The sequence below is a fragment of the Diaphorina citri genome, unplaced genomic scaffold, assembly GCF_000475195.1.
Source record: "Diaphorina citri unplaced genomic scaffold, Diaci psyllid genome assembly version 1.1 scaffold261, whole genome shotgun sequence".
Taxonomy (NCBI): Eukaryota; Metazoa; Arthropoda; class Insecta; order Hemiptera; family Psyllidae; genus Diaphorina; species Diaphorina citri.
The window spans coordinates 159979-182602 of record NW_007377698.1 but is presented as its reverse complement, the minus strand read 5'-3'; the positions used below and the strand labels follow the sequence as shown (position 1 = coordinate 182602).

At 39.5% G+C, this 22624-nt stretch overlaps 2 protein-coding genes across 3 annotated transcripts; both read left to right on the top strand.

Annotated features, from left to right (window-relative positions):
- Positions 1 to 9208: 9208 nt before the first annotated feature.
- LOC108252080 (uncharacterized protein DDB_G0283697-like) lies at positions 9209 to 12244 on the top strand. Its single transcript, XM_017443007.2, has 5 exons — positions 9209 to 10655; positions 10738 to 11112; positions 11460 to 11729; positions 12106 to 12138; positions 12216 to 12244. Exons 1-5 carry the CDS (start codon positions 9362 to 9364, stop codon positions 12242 to 12244), a joined length of 2001 nt encoding a protein of 666 aa, XP_017298496.1. The 5' UTR covers positions 9209 to 9361.
- Positions 12220 to 22624, top strand: LOC103506777 (trichohyalin-like). 2 transcript variants are annotated; one of them, XM_026821760.1, is made up of 14 exons: positions 12220 to 12321; positions 12875 to 13054; positions 14165 to 14365; positions 15682 to 15792; positions 15928 to 16151; positions 16275 to 16311; positions 16475 to 16789; positions 18293 to 18418; positions 18618 to 18663; positions 19226 to 19418; positions 19538 to 19964; positions 20087 to 21446; positions 21587 to 22026; positions 22144 to 22624. In XM_026821760.1, the coding sequence occupies exons 1-14, from the start codon at positions 12267 to 12269 to the stop codon at positions 22461 to 22463; spliced, it is 4035 nt and encodes a 1344-aa protein (XP_026677561.1). In that variant the 5' UTR covers positions 12220 to 12266; the 3' UTR covers positions 22464 to 22624. The 2 variants fall into 2 exon arrangements, with proteins under 2 accessions (XP_026677561.1, XP_026677562.1); XM_026821761.1 differs by having other exon boundaries at positions 19226 to 19499; positions 19619 to 19849; positions 19972 to 21446.

The following is a 22624-nucleotide window of genomic DNA, read 5'->3' as shown; positions in this document are numbered from 1 at the left end:
AGTAGATGGATACCTAAATCTAGTAAGTTATAAAAATAAATAATATCAGTAGACTCAATAAAGCTTACAGAGCTAAAAATTCAATTGTCAGTAGCAAAAGATATTTTTTGGCTGTACCTAAAACTAAAAGTAGGTAGATGGATACCTAAATTTAGTAAGTCATAAAAATAAATAATATCAGTAGACTCAATAAAGCTTACAGAGCTAAAAATTCCATTGTCAGTAGCAAAAGATAGGTATTTTTTGGAAATTATTATAATATTAGCATCTTTTTTCCTACTACCTTCCTAACTAATAACTAAGTACACAATAGTTTCTTGAATAAATATAAAATGAAAAGAAAAATAATAGGTAATAATAAGAAAAATAAATAAATAAAAATCCTTAAAATATAGCATCTAGAGGCAAGCAATTTTCGACTTATAGGCACTTGGCAAATGTAGTCTTGTAAGTAGACCATCGGATTTATTCTCAGCATTTTTAACTTTGGTTGTCTAAATGCAAAATGGTTGGAGAAAATTTAAACACAGGGTCTTTTTGACTTCACCCCTTAAAATAGAGGGGTTTAATTTAAGAAGACCCCTAGGTGGACTTAGGACGGGCCAGAATCAGAACCTGCTATCATCAAAGCTATCAATGTAAGGGAACTTTTTAGTCTCATTCGAGCAGGATAAACAAACAAGGTGCTTTATTGTGTTTCCTAGGGGGTTCCCGATCTTGTCACCCGATCACCCGGATCAATTTCGTCAACATTTGGCTTCGAAAGTTAACTCTGGTGGCAAACATTGACAGCTTCTTCTATTTCCTCGCCCTGTTCCCTGTATACCTGGCTATTGGTAAGTACATGTGTCCGTGTCCCGTGTCCGTGAGATAGGCAACACTGACACCTAACTCACGGTTTTGGAAAGATTGGTAAGGTAAAACGCTTTTCTGTTGGTTGTAATGTGTATTTCTAAGCTGGGAAAATGAACAGCCAAGGAAAACACTCTTGTTTGTTTGGTTCAGAATCAGAGTTTGAACTCGGTTTAAATTTAACTGTTCCATTGTGCAATCTGATTGGCTGAAAATTTTGAAATGAACCAATTAGATTTCTTTATTCCAAAATTTAAACTCTGCTCGTGTCCCGCCCTGTCCATCTAGGGTCTTGATGAATTGACCCTTTCAAATAGACTCAAAAATAGGAATCGTAGATGGGTATCCTTTGTAAGTACCCTGTTGTACTTCTAGGACCTATAAGCTCATTGAAATGCGATTTATTTAACATCCAAACAGTCTTGCAAACGAGTTTTGAATCCAGTCTTAAATGGTGCATTCTGAAGTTTGATCGAATTTTGGTTGAATATCCAATTGAATAATGTTTGAAGTGACTTGGGAATTTGAAGTAGAATTCGAAATTTCGAAGTTTGGAGACTTGAAGTCGGTTTTGATTTCGGATATATTCCAAATATTGCTTCAGGATAGGAAATAGAGGAACAGAAGTATAACAAAGATGATGATCGTCATCATCAGACACTTCTGAAGCTCTATCATATCCATGCCTGCTCCTGATGTCCTGGGAATCTTAGAGCAATGTTTGCACAGTATTTGCCGACCCTGCTCGTATTTTGTGGACAAGGAGATTAGTCTTCGGTCTGATTAGTGAAGAATTGTGAGGCTCCATGGTGAAAAGTGGAGAGAAGATTTTGTATTGCTGTGTGCGATCTTTTGCATCGAAGTGGACAGGTCTGTTGAGGTAGTTCTTTTGGTGTTTTGAGAGGAAGCAAGTGTTTTTTGATTCTTATTACAGATAATTAGGTATTTTTATTATTTATTTTTTTTTTGTGAGGTTATTGTTTTTGTTTTCAAATTAGATAAGTGTGGTTCGAGCAGTAGGTCCTTGATTTGGCAAACGGATTCTTTGACATGTTTGCACCATCATTAGCTGTAGGTTTTTAAATTACACTTTTAGATTAGCTTAAAAACAGAAGGCAAAGAAGAAAAATCACAGGCAAGAACTGTAATGTTTACCGTCTAAGAAAGTACTAGTAATTAAGACAAGAAGTAAAAACCTTGCTTAAGGAAAATTAGAAAATTACAAAAACATTAGGATTTTAGTTAAAAAAAAAAAAATAAAAAACTGTCAACAATTTCAATTTTTTGCTTTTCAAAGTGCTACCTTTTCAAACTCTGCGACAATTTCATTTTTTTTTTGCAAAAGTCTAAGAAAGTACTAGTAATTAAGACAAGAAGTAAAAACCTTGCTTAAGGAAAATTAGAAAATTACAAAAACATTAGGATTTTAGTTTAAAAATAAAATAAAAAACATTCAACAATTTCAATTTTTTGGTTTTTAAAGTGCTACCTTTTCAAACTCTGCGATAATTTCAAAATTTTTGCAAAGGAATTGTACGCTCAAGAACACAAGATAATTAGGTACCTATGTCCAAGTTCAGTAGTTCAGTAGGTAAAGGTATCCTATTTTATAACAAATTACAGTAACCAGTAACGTCCTAGGTATCTTCATACCTATCTACTTGTTGTAGGAGGCAGATAATTGCCTAATACCTATGTACCTACACTCACACTAGTTAGGGTACCTAATAAAATAATTCCTAGTTAAAAAAAAAAAAACGCTTTAATTACCTAGGTAGGTATTAATAGGTGCCATTTTATAATAAAACAAGTACCTATATACCTACCTAATAGGTAAAACAATGTAAAAACAAGCTGGGTCCGTCCCTCCGGGAATTTTTTAGGCCGTAGTTTATTCGATCGTGGTTAAAGAATACCTATGTACCTACCTAATTTGTTTAAAAACCCAGTTTTATTTTACAAAAAAAAAACCCCCCCCATGGTTTTTCAAAAAAAAAAAAAAAAAAAAAAAAAAAAAAAAACGAGAAGGCGAACAGGATAGGAGTAAGCCAGTCGTTCCGAGAACTAACCTTGTCTGTTTAGGATAAAGTTCGTAGCAGGCGGGAATCGAACCCGCAACCTAGCGCTTACAAGGCAGGCGCGCTACCTTCCAAGCAAACTAAAAAAAAAAAAAAAAAAAAAAAAAAAAAAACGAGAAGAAGAACAGGATAGGAGTAAGCCAGCCGTTCCGAGAACGAACCTTGTCTGTTTAGGATAAAGTTCGTAGCAGGCGGGAATCGAACCCGCAACCTAGCGCTTAAAATGGCAGGCGCGCTACCTTTCAAGCAAACTGGGCTGGCATGTAATGATCTGATTAAACACGCATACCTATAAGTACACATAATGATCTGATTATTCAAACACGCTACACGCATACCTACTACCTTCACACGCGCTTTAGAGTGACCATGGCTTTAATTTGAAAGCTAAGGAATTGTACGCTCAAGAACACAAGATAATTAGGTACCTACCTATGTCCAAGTTCAGTAGTTCAGTAGGTAAAGGTATCCTATTTTATAACAACTTACAGTAGGTAACCAGTAACGTCCTAGGTATCTTCATACCTATCTACTTGTTGTAGGAGGCAGATAATTGCCTAATATGTACCTACACTCACACTAGGTAGGTAGGTACCTAATAAAATAATTCCTAGTTAAAAAAACGCTTTAATTACCTAGGTAGGTATTAATAGGTGCCATTTTATAATAAAACAAGTAGGTACCTATATACCTACCTAATAGGTAAAACAATGTAAAAATGAGTAATTTAATTAATATGGCTTCACTTTAAATCATATCGCAAATATCCAGTCCAGATGACCTCCTTGAAATTTCAAATTCGCGCCGCTGCAAGGAACTTTTTTTTACTCGTTGATAAATTGATAAAACGTTGAGAGCGGGGATTTTCAAAATTTCAGGGTTTTCAAAAATCAACATTTGGGTGCATTTTGTTGCAACATTTTTGCATTTTGCATACTTATTTCTTATTTCTGAAACTTTGGATTTTGGGTAGTTTCTTTCTTAGTTGAGTGGTTTTACATCTATATTTGTACGAAATTCGAGTTTCATACCCGAAGATTTTGTCATCTTGAACAATTGGACACAGGACTATCTCAGGAGTAGAAATCCACGAATGATCCTGTGCTTATAGATCCATCTGATGTTAAACAGGCTTAGACACCGTCCTTACTCTATCTGGTAACAATAGAATAGATACTGGAACAAATCATGAAACTGGCATTCGCTTCCAAAACCAATAGATAGTCATTTCCAAACTCTGGCATTTTTAGCTGCTGCTGCTACAACAAATGCATGCTCGTTGTTTACAAAATGCCTAAAATAGTGAAGAAGTATACGTTTGTCATTTCAACCTACCTAGTCAAGATGGACCTTCACAAAGTTACAGAATCTTCAATCTATCAATAGATAGTCATTTCCAAACTCTGGCATTTTTAGCTGCTGCTGCTGCTACAACAAATGCATGCTCCTTGTTTACAAAATGCCTAGCATCCCTTAGGCCGGCCATCCACCATCAGGAGTATCAGGGCTACCTGATATTGTGTGGCAGCAATAATAAGTCTCTCAGGCGACCTGTCAGGTCTACCTGTCGCTTTTTTGCACTTACCGGTCTCAAAAAGATCCCCCAAATATCTTTTTCGCCCCTCTAAAATTAAGATGATTTGGAAATCCATAAATCTTCGAAATTCTTTCCTGACCGCCCTCTAGAGAAAGTAATAAGGAAGTGTTGGAATTTGGAATCGGTCCACTTTTATGTGCCCTAGAAGCGTGGGTTGACAGTAAAATGGTGGAAAACAACAGTAGTTTTCCTTATCTCTATTATCAGTGGCGTACCATCCATGGGGAAGCTAGGGCTTCCATTTCTATGTACGGTTTCCTCATTCCCCCTTTTCACCATTTATCGAAAATGGCAAGTGACTTATGCTCGGGGCCACAATGTGAGTTCAAACTACGTTAAGGATTAAGCAATCTGATTGGTTGATTTCATTTTTTTAATTTAATTTAGCCAATCAGATTGCAGAATCCGAGAGTTAAAACTTGAAGTTAGTTTGAACTCAGATTGTGGTTTCGGCCATTGGTGATTATTCAATATTCAACCTGGAATCTAAGATCGGGATTTTTTTTTCATGATAGAGGGACTGTATCTGCTAAAGTCTTATCGTCCCGAAGAGAGAAGGAAGACAGGATGGGAGAAAGCCAGCTGTCCCGAGAACAAACCTTATATATCTGTTCGGGATAAAATCCGCTCCGGGTGGGAATCGAACCTGCGACCAAGCTCTTACAAGACAGACGCGCTACCATCCAAGCTAACTAGGCTGGCTAGCTTCCCTTTTGAAAATTTCATACACTCTACTGCTATAAGTTAGAGTACTATGGAATATGGTACCTAGTTGTGAAAGGCGGAGGACGAATGTGTCATATTTCTTCGTTAAATTTTATGCATTTTTCTTGGTCATTCGCCAATATCGTTAGCGTCTAGTCAGAACTTTTCATACTGTGTGTATGAAATGTTGCGCACTTTCCATACCGTGTGTATGAAATGTCAGAACTTTTCATACCTTGTGTATGAAATGTTACTCAAGTAAAATTTTAATACCTATCTATTCTATTTTTAATTGTTTTCACTCTTTTCTATTTTTTTTTTAATTTGTATATTGTTTACTCAATAATTGAATAATATTTATAATTAAATAATTTTTAATTATGTAGATAGAAAGTGCTATTCTTAAAAGAAATACTAATTTTTTTTATTATGTCATTATTATTTCATAAACTAATAAAATATTATTATTATTTTTTTTTGTTTGATAGTGGATGGGGATTAACATCACTGTATTTAACTCTATAAAGCCAGCCGTTCCGAGGAGAACATCCGCCCCGGGTGAGAATCGAACCCGCGGTATAGCGCTTACAAGGCAGACGCGCGCTGCACTTAACCTTTGCTATTTCTTTAGTAAGGAAATTTTCAGGCTGGCATACTCCCTGTTTAAAGCCCCCAGCCAGTCTGTTCCCTCTATCTAACCTGCTATCATCAAATCTCTCAATGTAAGGGAACTTTTTAGTCTCATTCGAGCAGGATAAACAAACAAGGTGCTTTATTGTGTTTCCTAGGGGGTTCCCGATCTTGTCACCCGATCACCCGGATCAATTTCGTCAACATTTGGCTTCGAAAGTTAACTCTGGTGGCAAACATTGACAGCTTCTTCTATTTCCTCGCCCTGTTCCCTGTATACCTGGCTATTGGTAAGTAAATGTGTCCGTGTCCGTGAGATAGGCAACACTGACACCTAACTCACGGTTTTGGAAAGATTGGTAAGTTAAAACGCTTTTCTGTTGGTTGTGATGTGTATTTCTAAGCTGGGAAAACGAACAGCCAAGGAAAACACTCTTGTTTATTTGTTTGTTTGTTTTTGTTTTTTTTTTTTTTTTTCTCAGTAATTCTAACTAGGAAATAACAACACAATTTTTTTTTTTGAAGAGGTTTTTAATAGAGGGAACTGTAACTAGTAAGGTTTTATCGTACCGAAAGCAAAGAAAGAAGGACAGGATAGGAGAAAGCCAGCCGTTCCGAGAACGAACTTTATCTGTTCACGATAATATCCGTCTTGGGCGGGAATCGAACGTGCGACCTCGTTTTGTTTTCTCAGAAATTCTAACCAGGAAATAAAGAATAAGCAGATTAGTAAAAACTAAAATCTATATTTTATTTGTCTTTACAATGTCTAACAAAGTTTCAACGTAATATACGAATACAAATAAATAAATTAATAAATAAATCTTAAAGATATAAATAATAATTGTTTACCAGCTCATGTGACAGGACCAGTACCATCGGACCATGGTACAGCATCAGATAGAAGAAGCCGTAGGTGTAGGTGAGTGCCCCGGGCAAGTACCGACCGTCCAGAAACACAGTGCCCCATGAGAAGATAACGGCCAGATCATCGTCTATTATTTGTGGTGAAGCTGCAATCTTCTTCACATTTTTAGCTGAATTTCTTTTAGGAATGAGCTATTCTTTTATAGTAAGCTCGTATCTTAATATAGAATAGAGATGTGTAACGATTAATACTCAATGAATTATAAAAATGAATTTACACTAATCCTTGCATTTCTTAGTCAATGAGTCAGACCCTAATTTTTTATTTGTGGTGAAGCTGCAATCTTCTTCACATTTTTAGCTGAATTTCTTTTAGGAATGAGCTATTCTTTTATAGTAAGCTCGTATCTTACTATAGAATAGAGATGTGTAACGATTAATACTCAATGAATTATAAAAATGAATTTACACTAATCCTTGCATTTCTTAGTCAATGAGTCAGACCCTAAAAACTGTAACATTTAAATCCCTATGGGAGTAGGGAGTTAGGATCTGACTCATGAGTAGTTCACTGAAAAGAGTAGTTCTTTTCTATACAGATCCTAAATCCCTATGGGAGTAGGGAGTTAGGATCTGACTCATGAGTAGTTCACTGAAAAGAGTAGTTCTTTTCTATAACTCACTTATAACTCACTCACTCACTCACTTATGACACATCTCTACTACAAAAATCACACAGGTAAAGCAGGACCTACACAAATGCAGTAAAAATAATATTAGATTTTGTCTACTAGAGGAGACACTACTGTGAAAACAATACTACATAAATTAGATTTTTCATCATAGGTCTACATTAGTAGAGCTATGATGAAAAAGCTACGGATGGATAAATGTTGAATATACATAAGAGGGGTTTAGAGTATTAGTGCTGTAGGAGGGCTAGAAAGTTCTTTGGTAAACTAGGACTTGGAACAAAACATTTAGAACGGCTTAAGCGATCTACGAAAATGCTAATCATTCTAAAGAATCACCTACATATTTGGTGGTTAATCTATTTTAATAAAATCATTTTGAACTGTGCAATAAAATCGTAGGTTTTTCACCTGAGAAATAAAATGGAAAAAAACAAGATTTAATTGGCTTCTCTCACTTTTTTTTAAAGAGTTTGATAGAGGGACCTGTAACTGCTAAGGTCTTATGGTCCCGAAAGTGATGAGAGAAGACACGATAGAAGAAAGCCAGCCGTTCCGAGAACGAACCTTGTCCGTGCAGGATGAGAACACCAGAAAGTAACCCGTTGAAATATTTGCAATCGAAAAACGAGTACACATTTTTGTCGATGGTGGGATTCGATTGCTTGCAGAAGGTCCCGGTTTCGATGCCCACCATCGACAAAAAAATACGAATGTAGAGAACACCAAAAAGTAACCCGTTGAAATATTTGCAATCGAAAAACGAGTACAAATTTTTGTCGATGGTGGGATTCGATTGCTCGCAGAAGGTCCCGGTTTCGATGCCCACCATCGACAAAAAATTACGAATGTATTTACTTTCTTACGTTCTCATCTTGACCCAGCACCTCAAAGGGAAAGTATTGTATCTCTTATCGCCCATCTGATTAATAGGTATTTGTTAAGACATAGGGGTATTCCCCCCCCCTTCTGAATATAATGAATCCACCAAATAATCCAGATTAATTTTGGGGGAATAAAAAACAAGATCACATGAGTTTACTGTTATCAATGGAAGGCGAAAGATAGATAGTTAGTAAACGAAATTGAAAAAGAAGAAGAAGAAGAAGAAGAAGAAGAAGAAGAAAAAAAAAATCTTGGCTTACCTTCTATCCAGCTCATGTGACAGGACCAGTACCATCGGACCATGGTACAGCATCAGATAGAAGAAGCCGTAGGTGTAGGTGAGTGCCCCGGGCAAATACCGACCGTCCAGAAACACAGTGCCCCATGAGAAGATAACAGCCAGGTCATCGTCTATCACGTAGCCTATCGTCCAGGGACCTGTGAACAGAATGGGTTAAATATGAGTTTCCAGGGTACTGAATATCTTAGGTGGAAAAAAAAACACGCTTTTAATAGTAGTTCTGTGAATTGTAGACCTCACTCAGACTCTTTAGCTTAAGCTGAGAAAAAATCCTATCCTATAAACATGGATTTCGATTCAAGGGTTTATGATGACAAATCATAGGACGTACTGAACGATTTGGATCGGAGAACAAAAACGACAGGAGCAATTAAAGTCACGAGACATGAGGACTAAACAGGTCAAACAATGCATTGTTTGGTAAATAAACCATCCAGCGTGACTCACTCATAAACGTGACTTGACGAAGAAGCATTATTAACGAATACGGACTGAAAAAGTCACGAGACATGAGGACTAAACAGGTCAAACAATGCATTGTTTGGTAAATAAACCATCCAGCGTGACTCACTCATAAACGTGACATGACGAAGAAGTATTATTAACGAATACGGACTGAGGTATTGTTTGTGATTTGAAATAGAGAAGACTTCATTGAAAGAAGTCTCACAAACACCACCACCCTGTCAGATGTTCTCATGATAACAATAGACCTGGCTGCAATGTTTATAGAGAACAACAAGTAGTGAGTAGTATGAGAGGATGGCTGACCTTACTGGTGGTTGTAACCCTTGCCACATCCACATGGTGTAACTATTACAGTCACAGTGGAAAGGATTACTCTGGGGAACCTTCACTCTCCATCTCCAAGGACCAAGAGAAGATCCTTAAGGATTTCCCACATGCGGACAAACATGTCAAACACGCGAAGAAGCCAGAGGCAGACAAACAGTCCGAGTCTGACTTTGCTCCTCCGAGCAAAGACAGTTCGAGTGAGTCCAGTGCGAGCAAGAACAAAAAGGAGAATGTGAAACCAAACGCATGGCAAAACTATGCCCGAGGCAAATATGGAGTGGAGGAAAGTGTGGACTTGTCTATCTTGAAGAAGAAAACCACAAGAAAGATCATCGAACCAAAGAAACCAAAAACGAAGACAGACAAAACAAAGAAAGGTAAAGATGTGAGTGGTGAAAGACGTGACAAAGCTAGGCAGGAAGTGACGCAGGAACACAAAGCAAAGAAAAGCATGACAAAGAAAAAAGCAGAACCAAAACGAAAGAAGGAATCAGAAAGTGAAGACAAAACTGAAGAGGAATTGGTGATTGACTTTAGTGAACCAGAAGTAAAGAAGAAAAGAGGAAAATCCAGTAAGGCTGAATCAGAAGAAGTGAGTAAACTAACTACCAAGGAGAAAAAGCATTGGAAATTGGACAGTGAGGATGATTCAAGCAGTTCAGAATATTTTGGAAAAGGTGGAAGAAAATATACATTGAGAGAATTTGACAAAGGGATTCCCGAAGATCATGAATTGGGTGATCCATCAGCCTTGATTACGAAAAATTCTGTGCCCGGTAAAACGGAAAAACCGAATGTCAAGAAGCCTACTGTAAAGAAAAAAGTTAAAAGTGAACCATCAGAAGACTCTGAAGATTATGATAGCTATGAGGATGAAGAAATAGACGGACGAACGTATGAGACCTCCGACCATAAAGATAAAGACAAACACACAGAACCTGAGGAGCCTGAAGAATATGAAAGTGGTCATCATGAAGAAGGATCTGCAAGTTATGAAGAAAAAGGTTCAGCAAGTTACCACGACAAAGATGCAACCGAAGAAACAAAACATACATTGAAATCAAAAAAGGCCGCCAAAAAAGTGGACACATCTGATTCTGAAGAACATGAATCCCATGATGAAACCAATAAGAAACATAAAGACACTATAACAAAAACCAACAAAGCTAAAACCGCAAAACCAAAGAAAACTGGCAAAGTAACGAAGGGACCAAAGGGAAAGGACAAAAAAGTGACGAAAAAACACACCACACCAACCGTGAAAGCCAAGAAGACACAAAAGCAAAGCGTTGAAGACAGGACAGAAAGTCATGAAACTTATGAAACACACCACACCAACCGTGAAAGCCAAGAAGACACAAAAGCAAAGCGTTGAAGACAGGACAGAAAGTCATGAAACTTATGAAGAAGACGACAGGCCTGCAAAACGAGAAACAGAAGATCCCTTGGAAATGTCAATGGAAGAACTGTTGAGGAGACATAAGGAATTGATAACCACCAAGTCACCAATGACAACAATGGAGCATGTGAAACCTACGACTCTGAAACCAGCAGCAACTGATTACCACTGTCCAAGCAATGTCAAATCAGAAACAGTGGAAATTAACTGGGATAACTACGACTCACGAGGCGAGAAACGGAAGAACGAGAAACCCATCGTGCCAAAGTTCAGGAACAAGATGAAGACATTCTCCACCAGAGAGCTGAAGGGTAAGTGAGAACAAAATGACAATATGACGAAAGTCACACCAGAAATACGAGAGCAAAAGTTTCAATTTTGACGAAATTTGGCACACATGTTCAACACATGTAGAATTTTTTCTCATTAAATTTTGGGTTTGATTGGGCCTTGGATAGAATTAATTATTATGTTAATATACCTAATTACCTTCCTTATACTCAGCTAAGAGTAAAAATCCTATCATGCCAGTAGTTTCTTTTTAAGATAAAAAATAGTAAAGATACATACATCGGAGGCCTTTAACGACCCTTTTTCCGAGTGACTTCCAAAGTTTACTCCACTACCATGCAGTCACACTTTCAACGACTTGTTACAGGCAGACTACGAGAGGTGGGTAAGCGGGGTCTACTCAAAGGTGATAAACCCTTTGACGCCTCAGCGGCACTGAAACGTGTCAAATTCAATGAAGTGTTTAAAATCAAACCCATAGACGACACCGACATCTTTCGCAACGTGACCTATCAGCCGACTTGCAGTCGGGAGTTCGAGGTTCGAATGCTCGAGAAGAACTATCGGCAGAAGTACGGCCGCCGACAGGCCTCCGCCGAACAACAGAGGGAATTCGAAAACTTGTTGAAGTATATGGGTAAGTAAAAATATAGTGGTAGGGGAAAGGTGGTACGTTTACATTTGTTTCAGCAAAGAATATCAAAAATATCTATAGAAGTGCATAGTGCCTGCCTATTTTTTTTTTTTACTTAAAAAAAGAAGAAAAAAGAGGTTTGATAGAGGGAACTGTAAACTACCAAAGTCTTATCACCTTGAGAGCGAAAAAAGAAGGAAGACAGGATAGGAGAAAGCCAGTCTTTCCGAGAAAGAACCTTATCTCTTTGGGATAAAATCCGCCCCGGGCGACCCGCGACCTAGCGCTTACAAGGCTCATATTCTTTAATTTCTTTAAACTAAGTTTTTTTTCGCCGACGAGGGTTTAAACACAAATGTGCAACATCAATCTGTTTCAGGCAAGGCTTCGAAAGCATTTTCAGAGGATAATCGCCAAATCCGCGAACATAATCGCGAAATCCGCGAACATAATCGCCAAATCCGCGAACAAAATCGCCAAATCCACTAGGAGTTCGAAAAACTCCTGGCCTGTTGTGACACGAAAGAGATTTCTTCCATCATGGCGGATATAAGTGACACCGTCCCCCAGAAAATCGCCTACCTCAAGAAAAAAGGTAAATATTTGGAACGGATTCTAAAATACTTTCTTTTCCATTAAACCTCTCATCTGGACCGGGAATTTTGTCAGCATCCTGGGTGCACTCTTTACAACCCATTTTCAAGCATGTTAATAAACTTCTGCTTCGATTTTTTTTTTTTTTTTTTTTTTTTTTTTTTTTTTTTTTTTTTAAGAGGTTTGACAGAGGGAACTTTAACTGCTATGGTCTTATCGTCCCGAAATCGAGGAGAGAAGGAAGACAGGATAGGAGAAAGCCAGCCGTTCCGAGAACGAACATTATCCCATCAGGATAAAATCCGCCCCGGGCGGGAATCGAACCCGCGGCCTAACGCTTACAAGGCAGACGCACTACCAACTAAGCTAACTAGGCTGGCGCAATATATTGAAAGTATCAGCCTATAGTTTGGAGCATCTTCCTAGTAAGTCACTGTTTGGAGGTGCAATAGTCCTACATACTGGACTCCGCACACAGGAGTTTCGTCAGAAAAGACCCCCATTTCAATGTAATGTAAGTCACTGTTTGATAATACCATATTTCTCATCTACAGGAAAACTACCGCTGACAACTTCGGAAGAAGTCGAAGCCATGATAAAGGCTGAAGATCCCGAACTCCAGAAAAGACAGCGATACAAGGAGAAGCAAAGGCTGAAGCAGCAAATGAAAGACCTGGAGAAGTCCAGGAAAGTTGCTGACCTGGAGGATTCCAAGAGGGTTGAGATGTTCCCAGGTAAGCTCATGCCTCGGTGGTGTAGTGGTCAAGACCATCGCCTCGTTATCAGGTGGGCGTGGGTTCAATCCTAGCTGGGGTATGGAATTTCAACACCGACAATGCTTGAAAATTTGACCACAATAAGAATAGTAAAGGGTCTCTTCAGTCCTTTTTGGGCAGTATAAATAAGCACTATTATCTCATGTTTTAATGAGCGGGGTTACCTTTGCTGCGGAAAGATCACTCATCATTATAATCACTGTAAAATATGAATAAAGGTGTACATTAAATTTCAACATTTACGAGTACCTAATTGATTTGACTAATCTATCAGATCTGTTTACCCACCCTTTAGAGCCCCCTTGAACTTACCCAATTTCGTTCTTTTTCTTCCCCTCTGTTTTAGGTATAGGTTGAAGGTACGTTACATCGAATTTTAATCAATATTTTTCCCTTTTTTACTTACCTTGTTTAATATTTCTTACATTATTTTGATTTTTAATGCATTGTTGCAAGTAAGGCAATTGATCAATTCACCAAACTACTAGCTAATTCTTTTGTTGAAATTTGAAAAATCTGCTAACAATTTTTGATTCCTGAAATAAAATGAAAATATCCCAAATTAATTTTTCCCAATAATGTCCCCCAAACTACTACCTTCCAAGCTAACTCGGCTGGCAAATACTTTGTTTTCCTAGGTGAACACAAGAACATCGACAAGGAGTACATAGCAAACACCGAGGAAGTTGAACGCCCATTGATCCAGGAAAGTTGCTGACCTGGAGGATTCCAAGAGGGTTGAGATGTTCCCAGGTAAGCTCATGCCTCGGTGGTGTAGTGGTCAAGACCCTCGCCTCGTTATCAGGTGGGCGTGGGTTCAATCCTAGCTGGGGTATGGAATTTCAACACCGACAATGTTTGAAAATTTGACCACAATAAGAATAGTAAAGGGCCTCTTCAGTCCTTTTTGGGGCAGTATAAATAAGCACTATTGTCTCATGTTTTAATGAGCGGGATTACCTTTGCTGCAGAAGGATCACTCGTCATTATAATCACTGTAAAATATGTATGTCCCCCAAACTACTACCTTCCAAGCTAACTCGGCTGGCAAATACTTTGTTTTCCTAGGTGAACACAAGAACATCGACAAGGAGTATATAGCGAACACCGAGGAAGTTGAACGCCCATTGGTCAGTCCAGAAGAAGAGGTAGAAGAGACAACCGACCCGCAAGCAATCACCTACTTCCCCGGTGGACGCTTTATCAATACGGAGGAGCTGGAAGAAATGAAGAAAGAAAACGAGTACTATGAACGAATGAGGAAAATTGGTAAGGACATCAAGGATTCGGAATTAATTTGAAGAACGGGTTTCAAAATTACCTTGAAGAACTAAATATTTGAAGTCATCGTCTATCACGTAGCCTATCGTCCAGGGACCTGTGAACAGAATGGGTTAAATATGAGTTTCCAGGGTACTGAATATCTTAGGTGAAAAAAAAACACGCTTTTAATAGTAGTTCTGTGAATTGTAGACCTCACGCAGACTCTTTAGCTTAAGCTGAGAAAAAATCCTATCCTATAAACATGGATTTCGATTCAAGGGTTTATGATGACAACTCATAGGACGTACTGAACGATTTGGATCGGGTTGAATAAAAAAAGAGGTTTGGTAGAGGGAACTGTACCTGCTAATGTCTTATCGTCCCCAAAGCGAGGAGAGAAGGAAGACAGAATAGGAGAAAGCCAGCCTTCCCGAGAACGAGCCTTATCGGTTTGGGATGAAATTTGCCCCGGGCGGGAATCGAACCCGCGGCCTAGCGCTTACAAGGCAGACGCACTACTAACTAGGCTGGCTACGGATTTTTTTAAGAGGTTGGATAGTCCCTAAAGAACCAAGAACCAAGCTAACTAGGCTGACCCTATCCACAGTAAATTTTCTTCTAAATTCTTGACGTCTGCAGTATCTACAGTAGATCCCCACACAGGAGGCAAAATAACTCGTCTATGAAGAAAGAAAACGAGTACTATGAACGAATGAGGAAAATTGGTAAGGACATCAAGGATTCGGAATTAATTTGAAGAACGGGTTTCGCAATTAACATGAAGAACTAAATATTTGAAGAAAAAAGAGGTTTGGTAGAGGGAACTGTACCTGCTAATGTCTTATCGTCCCCAAAGCGAGGAGAGAAGGAAGACAGAATAGAAGAAAGCCAGCCTTTCCGAGAACGAGCCTTATCGGTTTGGGAAGAAATTTGCCCCGGGCGGGAATCGAACCCGCGACCTAGAGCTTACAAGGCAGAACCAAGCTAAATAGGCTGGCCCTATCCACAGAAAATTTTCTTCTAAATTCTTGACGTCTACAGTATCTACAGTAGATCCCCACACAGGAGGCAAAATAACTCGTCTCTAAAAATTCGCCCCGGGCGGGAATCGAACCCGCGACCTAGAGCTTACAAGGCAGACGCAGAACCAAGCTAACTAGGCTGGCCCTATCCACAGAAAATTTTCTTATAAATTCTTGACGTCTACAGTGTCTATATGTAGTGTGTACGGGTTCTTGATCTCCACACAGGAGGCAAAATAACTCGTCTCTAACTAATAATAAGATTAATAAGGCATTCATTTTCTTTTCCCCCTCACACAGGAGGCAAAATAACGCGTCTGTACGATCCAAAGAACACGCTCAGTTCGAAAGAATGGGCCGCTCTTGAAGCGACCACAGCTCCTCCTCCAAAATGGAGAAAGCCCGCTCCAGGTCGCGTGACGGTCAAAGGCCGCCGCAAACGGTCCGCTCCAAAGGAAAGCGAGAATAAGCGGCACAAGAGAAACGCCGAGATCGAAGAGAATAAGCGGCCAAAGAGACAAGCAGACGAAGAAAAGCCCGCTCCAGGTCGCGTGACGGTCAAAGGCCGCCGCAAACGGTCCGCTCCAAAGGAAAGCGAGAATAAGCGGCACAAGAGAAACGCCAAGATCGAGGACAATAAGCGGCCAAAGAGACAAGCAGACGAAGAAAAGGTAAGTGAAGAGATCACTCCAGTTGGTGCAGAAACGGAAGAGAAACATGTGACAACTCCCCAAGGGCAACAGGTGACCACGCCAGCCGGAGGGCAACAGGTGACCATCGCTACAAACGAAGAAAAGGTAAGTGAAAAGATCACTCCAGTTGGTGCAGAAACGGAAGAGAAACATGTGACAACTCCCCAAGGGCAACAGGTGACGGCAGTCCCAGGACAACAGGTGACCACGCCAGCCGGAGGGCAACAGGTGACCATCGCTACAACACCAGCTCACACGACCGTCTATTTCGACAGCGTGTTTGACAAGTGGTCTTCCATTAGTTCCAAGGCTTCAGAATTCTTCCTTGACAACCGGAAACAGTTGAGAAAGAGAAAGTCCACGGACAAACGCTACAACATGGTTATGAATATATTCAAGAACTACAACACCAGCTCACACGACCGTCTATTTCGACAGCGTGTTTGACAAGTGGTCTTCCATTAGTTCCAAGGCTTCAGAATTCTTCCTCGACAACCGGAAACAATTGAGAAAGAGAAAGTCCACGGACAAACGCTACAACATGGTTATGAATATATTCAAGAGACACCGCATGAAAATGTACAACAGGTCGGATTACACTTATTCGACGATTACGCCGAGATCTACAAAGGGTCCGAGTACATCGCCCAGGACACGAGTTTGGCCGAGAAGGAGAGTCAGCACAGTTGTCTATGATTACTTAACCCACACCGAAGGTAACTATTCCACTTGTCCCTATCTTCTTCTTAAGGCTTCTCTCCTAGTGGAGGATGGAAATTATACGATTACTATAGTGCAAATTTTAATCTTCTTTTTTCTTTTTATTCCACTAAAATCCTTTGATCTAGGCTTGCCAAATATCCAAAATGTCGATTCGGGACGCGAATCCGCGAACATAATTGCCAAATCCGCGAACAAAATCGCCAAATCCGCGAACATAATCGCGAAATCCGCGAACATAATCGCGAAATCCGCGAACACAATCGCGAAACCCGCGAACATAATCGCGAAACCCGCGAACATAATCGCGAAATCCGCGAACATAATCACGATCCGCGAACATAATCGCGAAACCCGCGAACATATATCAGCGAAACCCCGCGACATAATCGCGAATCCGCGAACATAATCGCGAATCCGCGAACTAATCGCGAAAATCCGCGGAACAAAAATCGCCCAAATCCGCGAACATAATCGCGAAATCCGCGAACATAATCGCCGAAACCCGCGAACATAATCGCGCGAAATCCGCGAACATAATCGCGAACCCGCGAACATAATCGCCCAAATCCGCGAACATAATCGCGAAATCCGCGAACATAATCGCAAAATCCGCGAACAAACGCGAAATCTCGCGAACATAATCGCGAAATCCGCGAACATAATCGCGAAATCCGCGAACAGAATCGCGAAATCCGCGAACAGAATCGCGAAATCCGCGAACAGAATCGCGAAATCCGCGAACATAATCCCGAAATCCGCGAACATAATCGCGAAATCCGCGAACAAAATCGCCAAATCCGCGAACATAATCGCGAAATCCGCGAACAAAATCGCCAAATCCGCGAACATAATCGCGAAATCCGCGAACAAAATCGCCAAATCCGCGAACATAATCGCGAAATCCGCGAACAAAATCGCCAAATCCGCGAACATAATCGCGAAATCCGCGAACAAAATCGCCAAATCCGCGAACATAATCGCGAAATCCGCGAACAAAATCGCGAAATCCGCGAACATAATCGCGAAACCCGCGAACAAAATCGCGAAATCCGCGAACATAATTCGGGACTGTCCCGGCCAATTCGGGACGTTTGGCAAGCCTACTTTGATCTAACCTACTCTATACGAGTTCCAGTTGATGTCGATCGAAGATAGTATAAGCACTGCTTCAATTTTATCCCCTAACCCTTTCGCGTTCAACCACTGCCATAGCAGTGTAAACAAAAGTTATGTAAATGCACACTACTGCTACAGCAGTACCATCCCCTAAGTTCAGTGGACAGACATTGATGACAGGTTCAACTAAATAGGGGTATTTTTTTTTTCGCCTGAATCGAATGAATCCATCGATTCCAGATTAATTTCGATTAAAAAAAAAGTGTTTTGAGAGTGCAGTCAATGGGATTTTCAAAGCCATCGAATCCGCATTAATTGGATAAAACAACCTCGTTATTAGACCAGGACTTAAATATTGTTCCCTTTCGTTCATCCTTCAGATTGGAGCTATATCTTGGACAGCAGAAATGCAAAAAAGATTCGAGAAGCTACGAGGGATTACAAAGACTTTTTGGATCACGCGGTAGCATTTGCAAGAAGACGTGCAGGTTACCCTCCACTACCAGGGCCTACTCCAAGACCCAGACCCGACTGGGGACCCACAATCATGAGGTGAGTTCAATGAGGTAATATCTAAACATTCTAAACCTTGTAGGGTATAGACGTGGGTTATTTTGTCTCGGTCTCGTACATATCCTAACAAAGACTTTTTGGATCACGCGGTAGCATTTGCAAGAAGACGTGCAGGTTACCCTCCACTACCAGGGCCTACTCCAAGACCCAGACCCGACTGGGGACCCACAATCATGAGGTGAGTTCAATGAGGTAATATCTAAACCTCGTAGGGTAAGACGTGGGTTATTTTGTCTCGGTCTCGTACATATCCTACGGACAAAGACTTTTTGGATCACGCGGTAGCATTTGCAAGAAGACGTGCAGGTTACCCTCCACTACCAGGGCCTACTCCAAGACCCAGACCTGACTGGGGACCCACAATCATGAGGTGAGTATAATGAGGTAATATCTAAACCTCGTAGGGTAAGACGTGGGTTATTTTGTCTCGGTCTCGTACATATCCTACGGAGGTGTAGTGGTCAAGGCGCTCGACTGGTAAACAGGAGGGCGTGGGTTCAATCCCAGCCGAGGTATGGAATTTTATCCTCAATATAATTTGAGAATTCGACCACAATAATAGTAGTAGCCTACTGCTGGAGTAAAGGGACTTTTCAGTCCTATGCGAGCAGTATAAATAAGCACTATTATTATTATTATTATCCTAATTTCCAAAAGTGCAGTTTTTGTCTTTTTTTTCTATCAACATTGAATATCTTGGCAGTCTGAATTCAATGTCTTCTTTATTTATTTGTTTCCAGAGAATCTGAAGTACAAAGTGATTCAATAAATCCTTATGAATTCACTGATTCAGAACTCGTTGAATTATTGGTAAGAAAAGAAGAGAAGCTAAAGGAAGAGAAGAAGAAGGCACGGTTTACAGAGAAAGAAGAAAAGAAGGCAAAAGCAACTTGGAAGAAGTTGAAACTTCATCAGTTCTTCAAAAGATATAACATAACCAAAGAGGAATGGCAGCGGATGCTTAACCCTCAACTCAGAACAATGTTTAATGCAACTCATCAGAGATACACAAATATAAAGCGGGAATACTTTGTATTGCCACACGATATAACATAACCAAAGAGGAATGGCAGCGGATGCTTAACCCTCAACTCAGAACAATGTTTAATGCAACTCATCAGAGATACACAAACATAAAGCGGGAATACTTTGTATTGCCACATGAAACATGGAATGAATTAGCCAATTTGACATTGAACAGCGAAGATTTTGAAAAAGTCAACGAGAAAAACAGTCGATTCATAAGAATTTGTAGAGGACAACGATTGAACTATTCTGCTAGGAAAAAGGGCAGCACCAGTCGAAAACCTAATGTTACACAAAGAAAAATATTTGATTGGGAATACGAGTATTACTACCAACAGGTAAAAAAAGAACTACAAACTTCTGAGAATTCATCAGAAACTGAAAAAAGGAATGAACGACTAAGAACGAGGACAAATTTAACAGAACAAGATGAAGTATATCTCGCTTTAAAAGGTAACAGGTAAAAAAAGAACTACAAACTTCTGAGAATTCATCAGAAACTGAAAAAAGGAATGAACGACTAAGAACGAGGACAAATTTAACGGAACAAGATGAAGTATATCTCGCTTTAAAAGGCCCAATACCATTTGATCCCAACTTTTGGCCGTCGAGTTTTCTCCGATCAAAAGAAGAGTTCCGATCCATATTGATGTTCCCGAATGAGAATGTCAAGGAAAATAAGACAAAACGCGAACTGAAGGAAATAGAAAAGAAAAGATTGAGGAAGCAAGAAAAGCAAGAAAATGATTATTATGAAAAAAACAAAAGTTTGTTGAGACGAGGCAAATTCCGCAGCACACCTCCTGATTTTTGGGGAGGATATACTGGTATACGAAGAAAAATATTTGAATATCGTAGGAAGGAAAGTGCAGAGAGGAAACAAGCAAGAGAAGCACGGAGAAAGGCAAAAGAATTAAGAGCACTGAAAATCGAACAACGGAATGAAAACAAAAGGCAAAGAGACTTGGAGAAAGATTTAAACCATACAACAAAGAGCGTTGAATTTTTTTCAACTAATGACGTCGAAGTTACTAAAACTGAATACAACCATACATTTGAGGAGAGCTCAAGATCAAAAGTGATCAGTGAAGAGAGCTCAAGATCAAAAGTGATCAGTCAAGAGAGCTCAAGATCAAAAGTGATCAGTGAAGAGAGCTCAAGATCAAAAGTGATCAGTGAAGAGAGCTCAAGATCAAAAGTGATCAGTGAAGAGAGCTCAAGATCAAAAGTGAGCAGTGAAGATAGCTCAAGATCAAAAGGAAAAGTATTACGGAAAAAACAAAAAGATTCAGGGAGCAGTGAAAAGAGCTCAAGAACGAAAGGAAAAGTATTACCGAAAAAACAACGGGATTCAGTGACTAAAAAAAGTAACAAATTATATGATGGGATAAAACCTAAAAATAAAATTTCTAGGAGAGAGCGTGCAAAACTAAGAGATAAAAAGAAATATGGCAGTGAATACAGCAAAATAGTAAGAGAGAAATACAGACCAAAATACGATCGAAGCTATTACAGTAGAGGAAGTCGCGAACGAGATTACAGAAGATATGAGAGTCGAGAAAAACGACAACCAAGTGGCAGATATGATCAGATACGTGGAAAACGCAGAGAAGAACCAAAAAGATATGTGGGTAGTAGAAGTAGAGAGAGCAGAGAATACGAAGATAGCAGATCTAGAGAGAGGAAATTTAGACCTACCACTAAAAAGAAATCTACAAAAGGAATAAGAAAACGTCGACCAGAAAAATATAAAAAGAAACCAGACAAAAACAAGAAGAGAAGAGGAAAACGAGATGTAGCGACAAGATACACAACGACCAAGGATCCTATATTTGTTGAAAGTAAGAGTGAGTACCAAGGTAAAATGTCTATAGATCAAGCGTGGCTCGTCAGACGACGTGCTTATCTCAAAGAAAAACACGCTCGCCTCCATAGGTAGCAACAAGATACACAACGACCAAGGATCCTATATTTGTTGAAAGTAAGAGTGAGTACCAAGGTAAAATGTTTATAGATCAAGCGTGGCTCGTCAGACGACGTGCTTATCTCAAAGAAAAACACGCTCGCCTCCATAGAGAAGAACAAGAAAGAATACTGAGAAAGAAAGGAAAACTGAAAGAAGGTCAAACTATTACAACAAAAAAACCCGAGAGTTTTGAAGATGCTTATGACGCCGAACAACTGGAACAACAATTCTTGGCGAGAGGTTTGACTAAAAGACCTAACATCAGTGATTCAATGTCTTATTTTGATCCAGACCAGTATGAGAGAGAAGAAAGAGAGTTTATAAAAAATAGAAATAGAAAACAGAAGAAACGTCGGAAAAAAGAAAGCGGCGAATCTCAACTAGAGAGTCAGGCTAAAGCAGGATTAGATTCATCCATGTCTGTCATAGATGTGGAACAATATGAGAAGGAAGAAAAGAAATATATAGAAAAGTATGGCCCCGACAGCAACATTAGTCATAGTTACTTCTCTACCAATGACAAAGACTACAAATACGACCACAATCCAGATTATGGATCTCTATCAAGAATGCAAAAACTTGAAGAGCTGCTCGTCATAGATCACAAAAGGAAAGAAAGTTACTTCTCTACCAATGACAAAGACTACAAATACGACCACAATCCAGATTATGGATCTCTATCAAGAATGCAAAAACTTGAAGAGCAGCTCGTCATAGATCACAAAAGGAAAGAGGGTTACTTCAAAAATTCCCCGCGGCCCAAATTTTCTAAAGAAGATAAGGAAGAAACAATACCGACTTGGCCAACCAAGAGGAAGAACCGAGGTGTTCGACCTCAGGACAGAAAGAAGTGTTTCTTTAACCCCTCAACTACCAATCAGTACAGACAAGTACTCTATGTCTATCACAAGTATAAACAACTGAAAGAAGCATTCGACAGGAAAGAGAACATTGATGAAATTCCTTCCTTGGATTCTGATTATTAAACTGTCTACATCTTTTTATAAGCTCAAACCACGAGGAATAAAATCCACATTAAAACAATGTATACGTTCAATATATTCTCATCATTATTCCTCATTATCCTCGTAGTCGTAACTTTAGATCAAATTAGGACTGCGTCCCTGAAAACACCTTTGCATTTCGC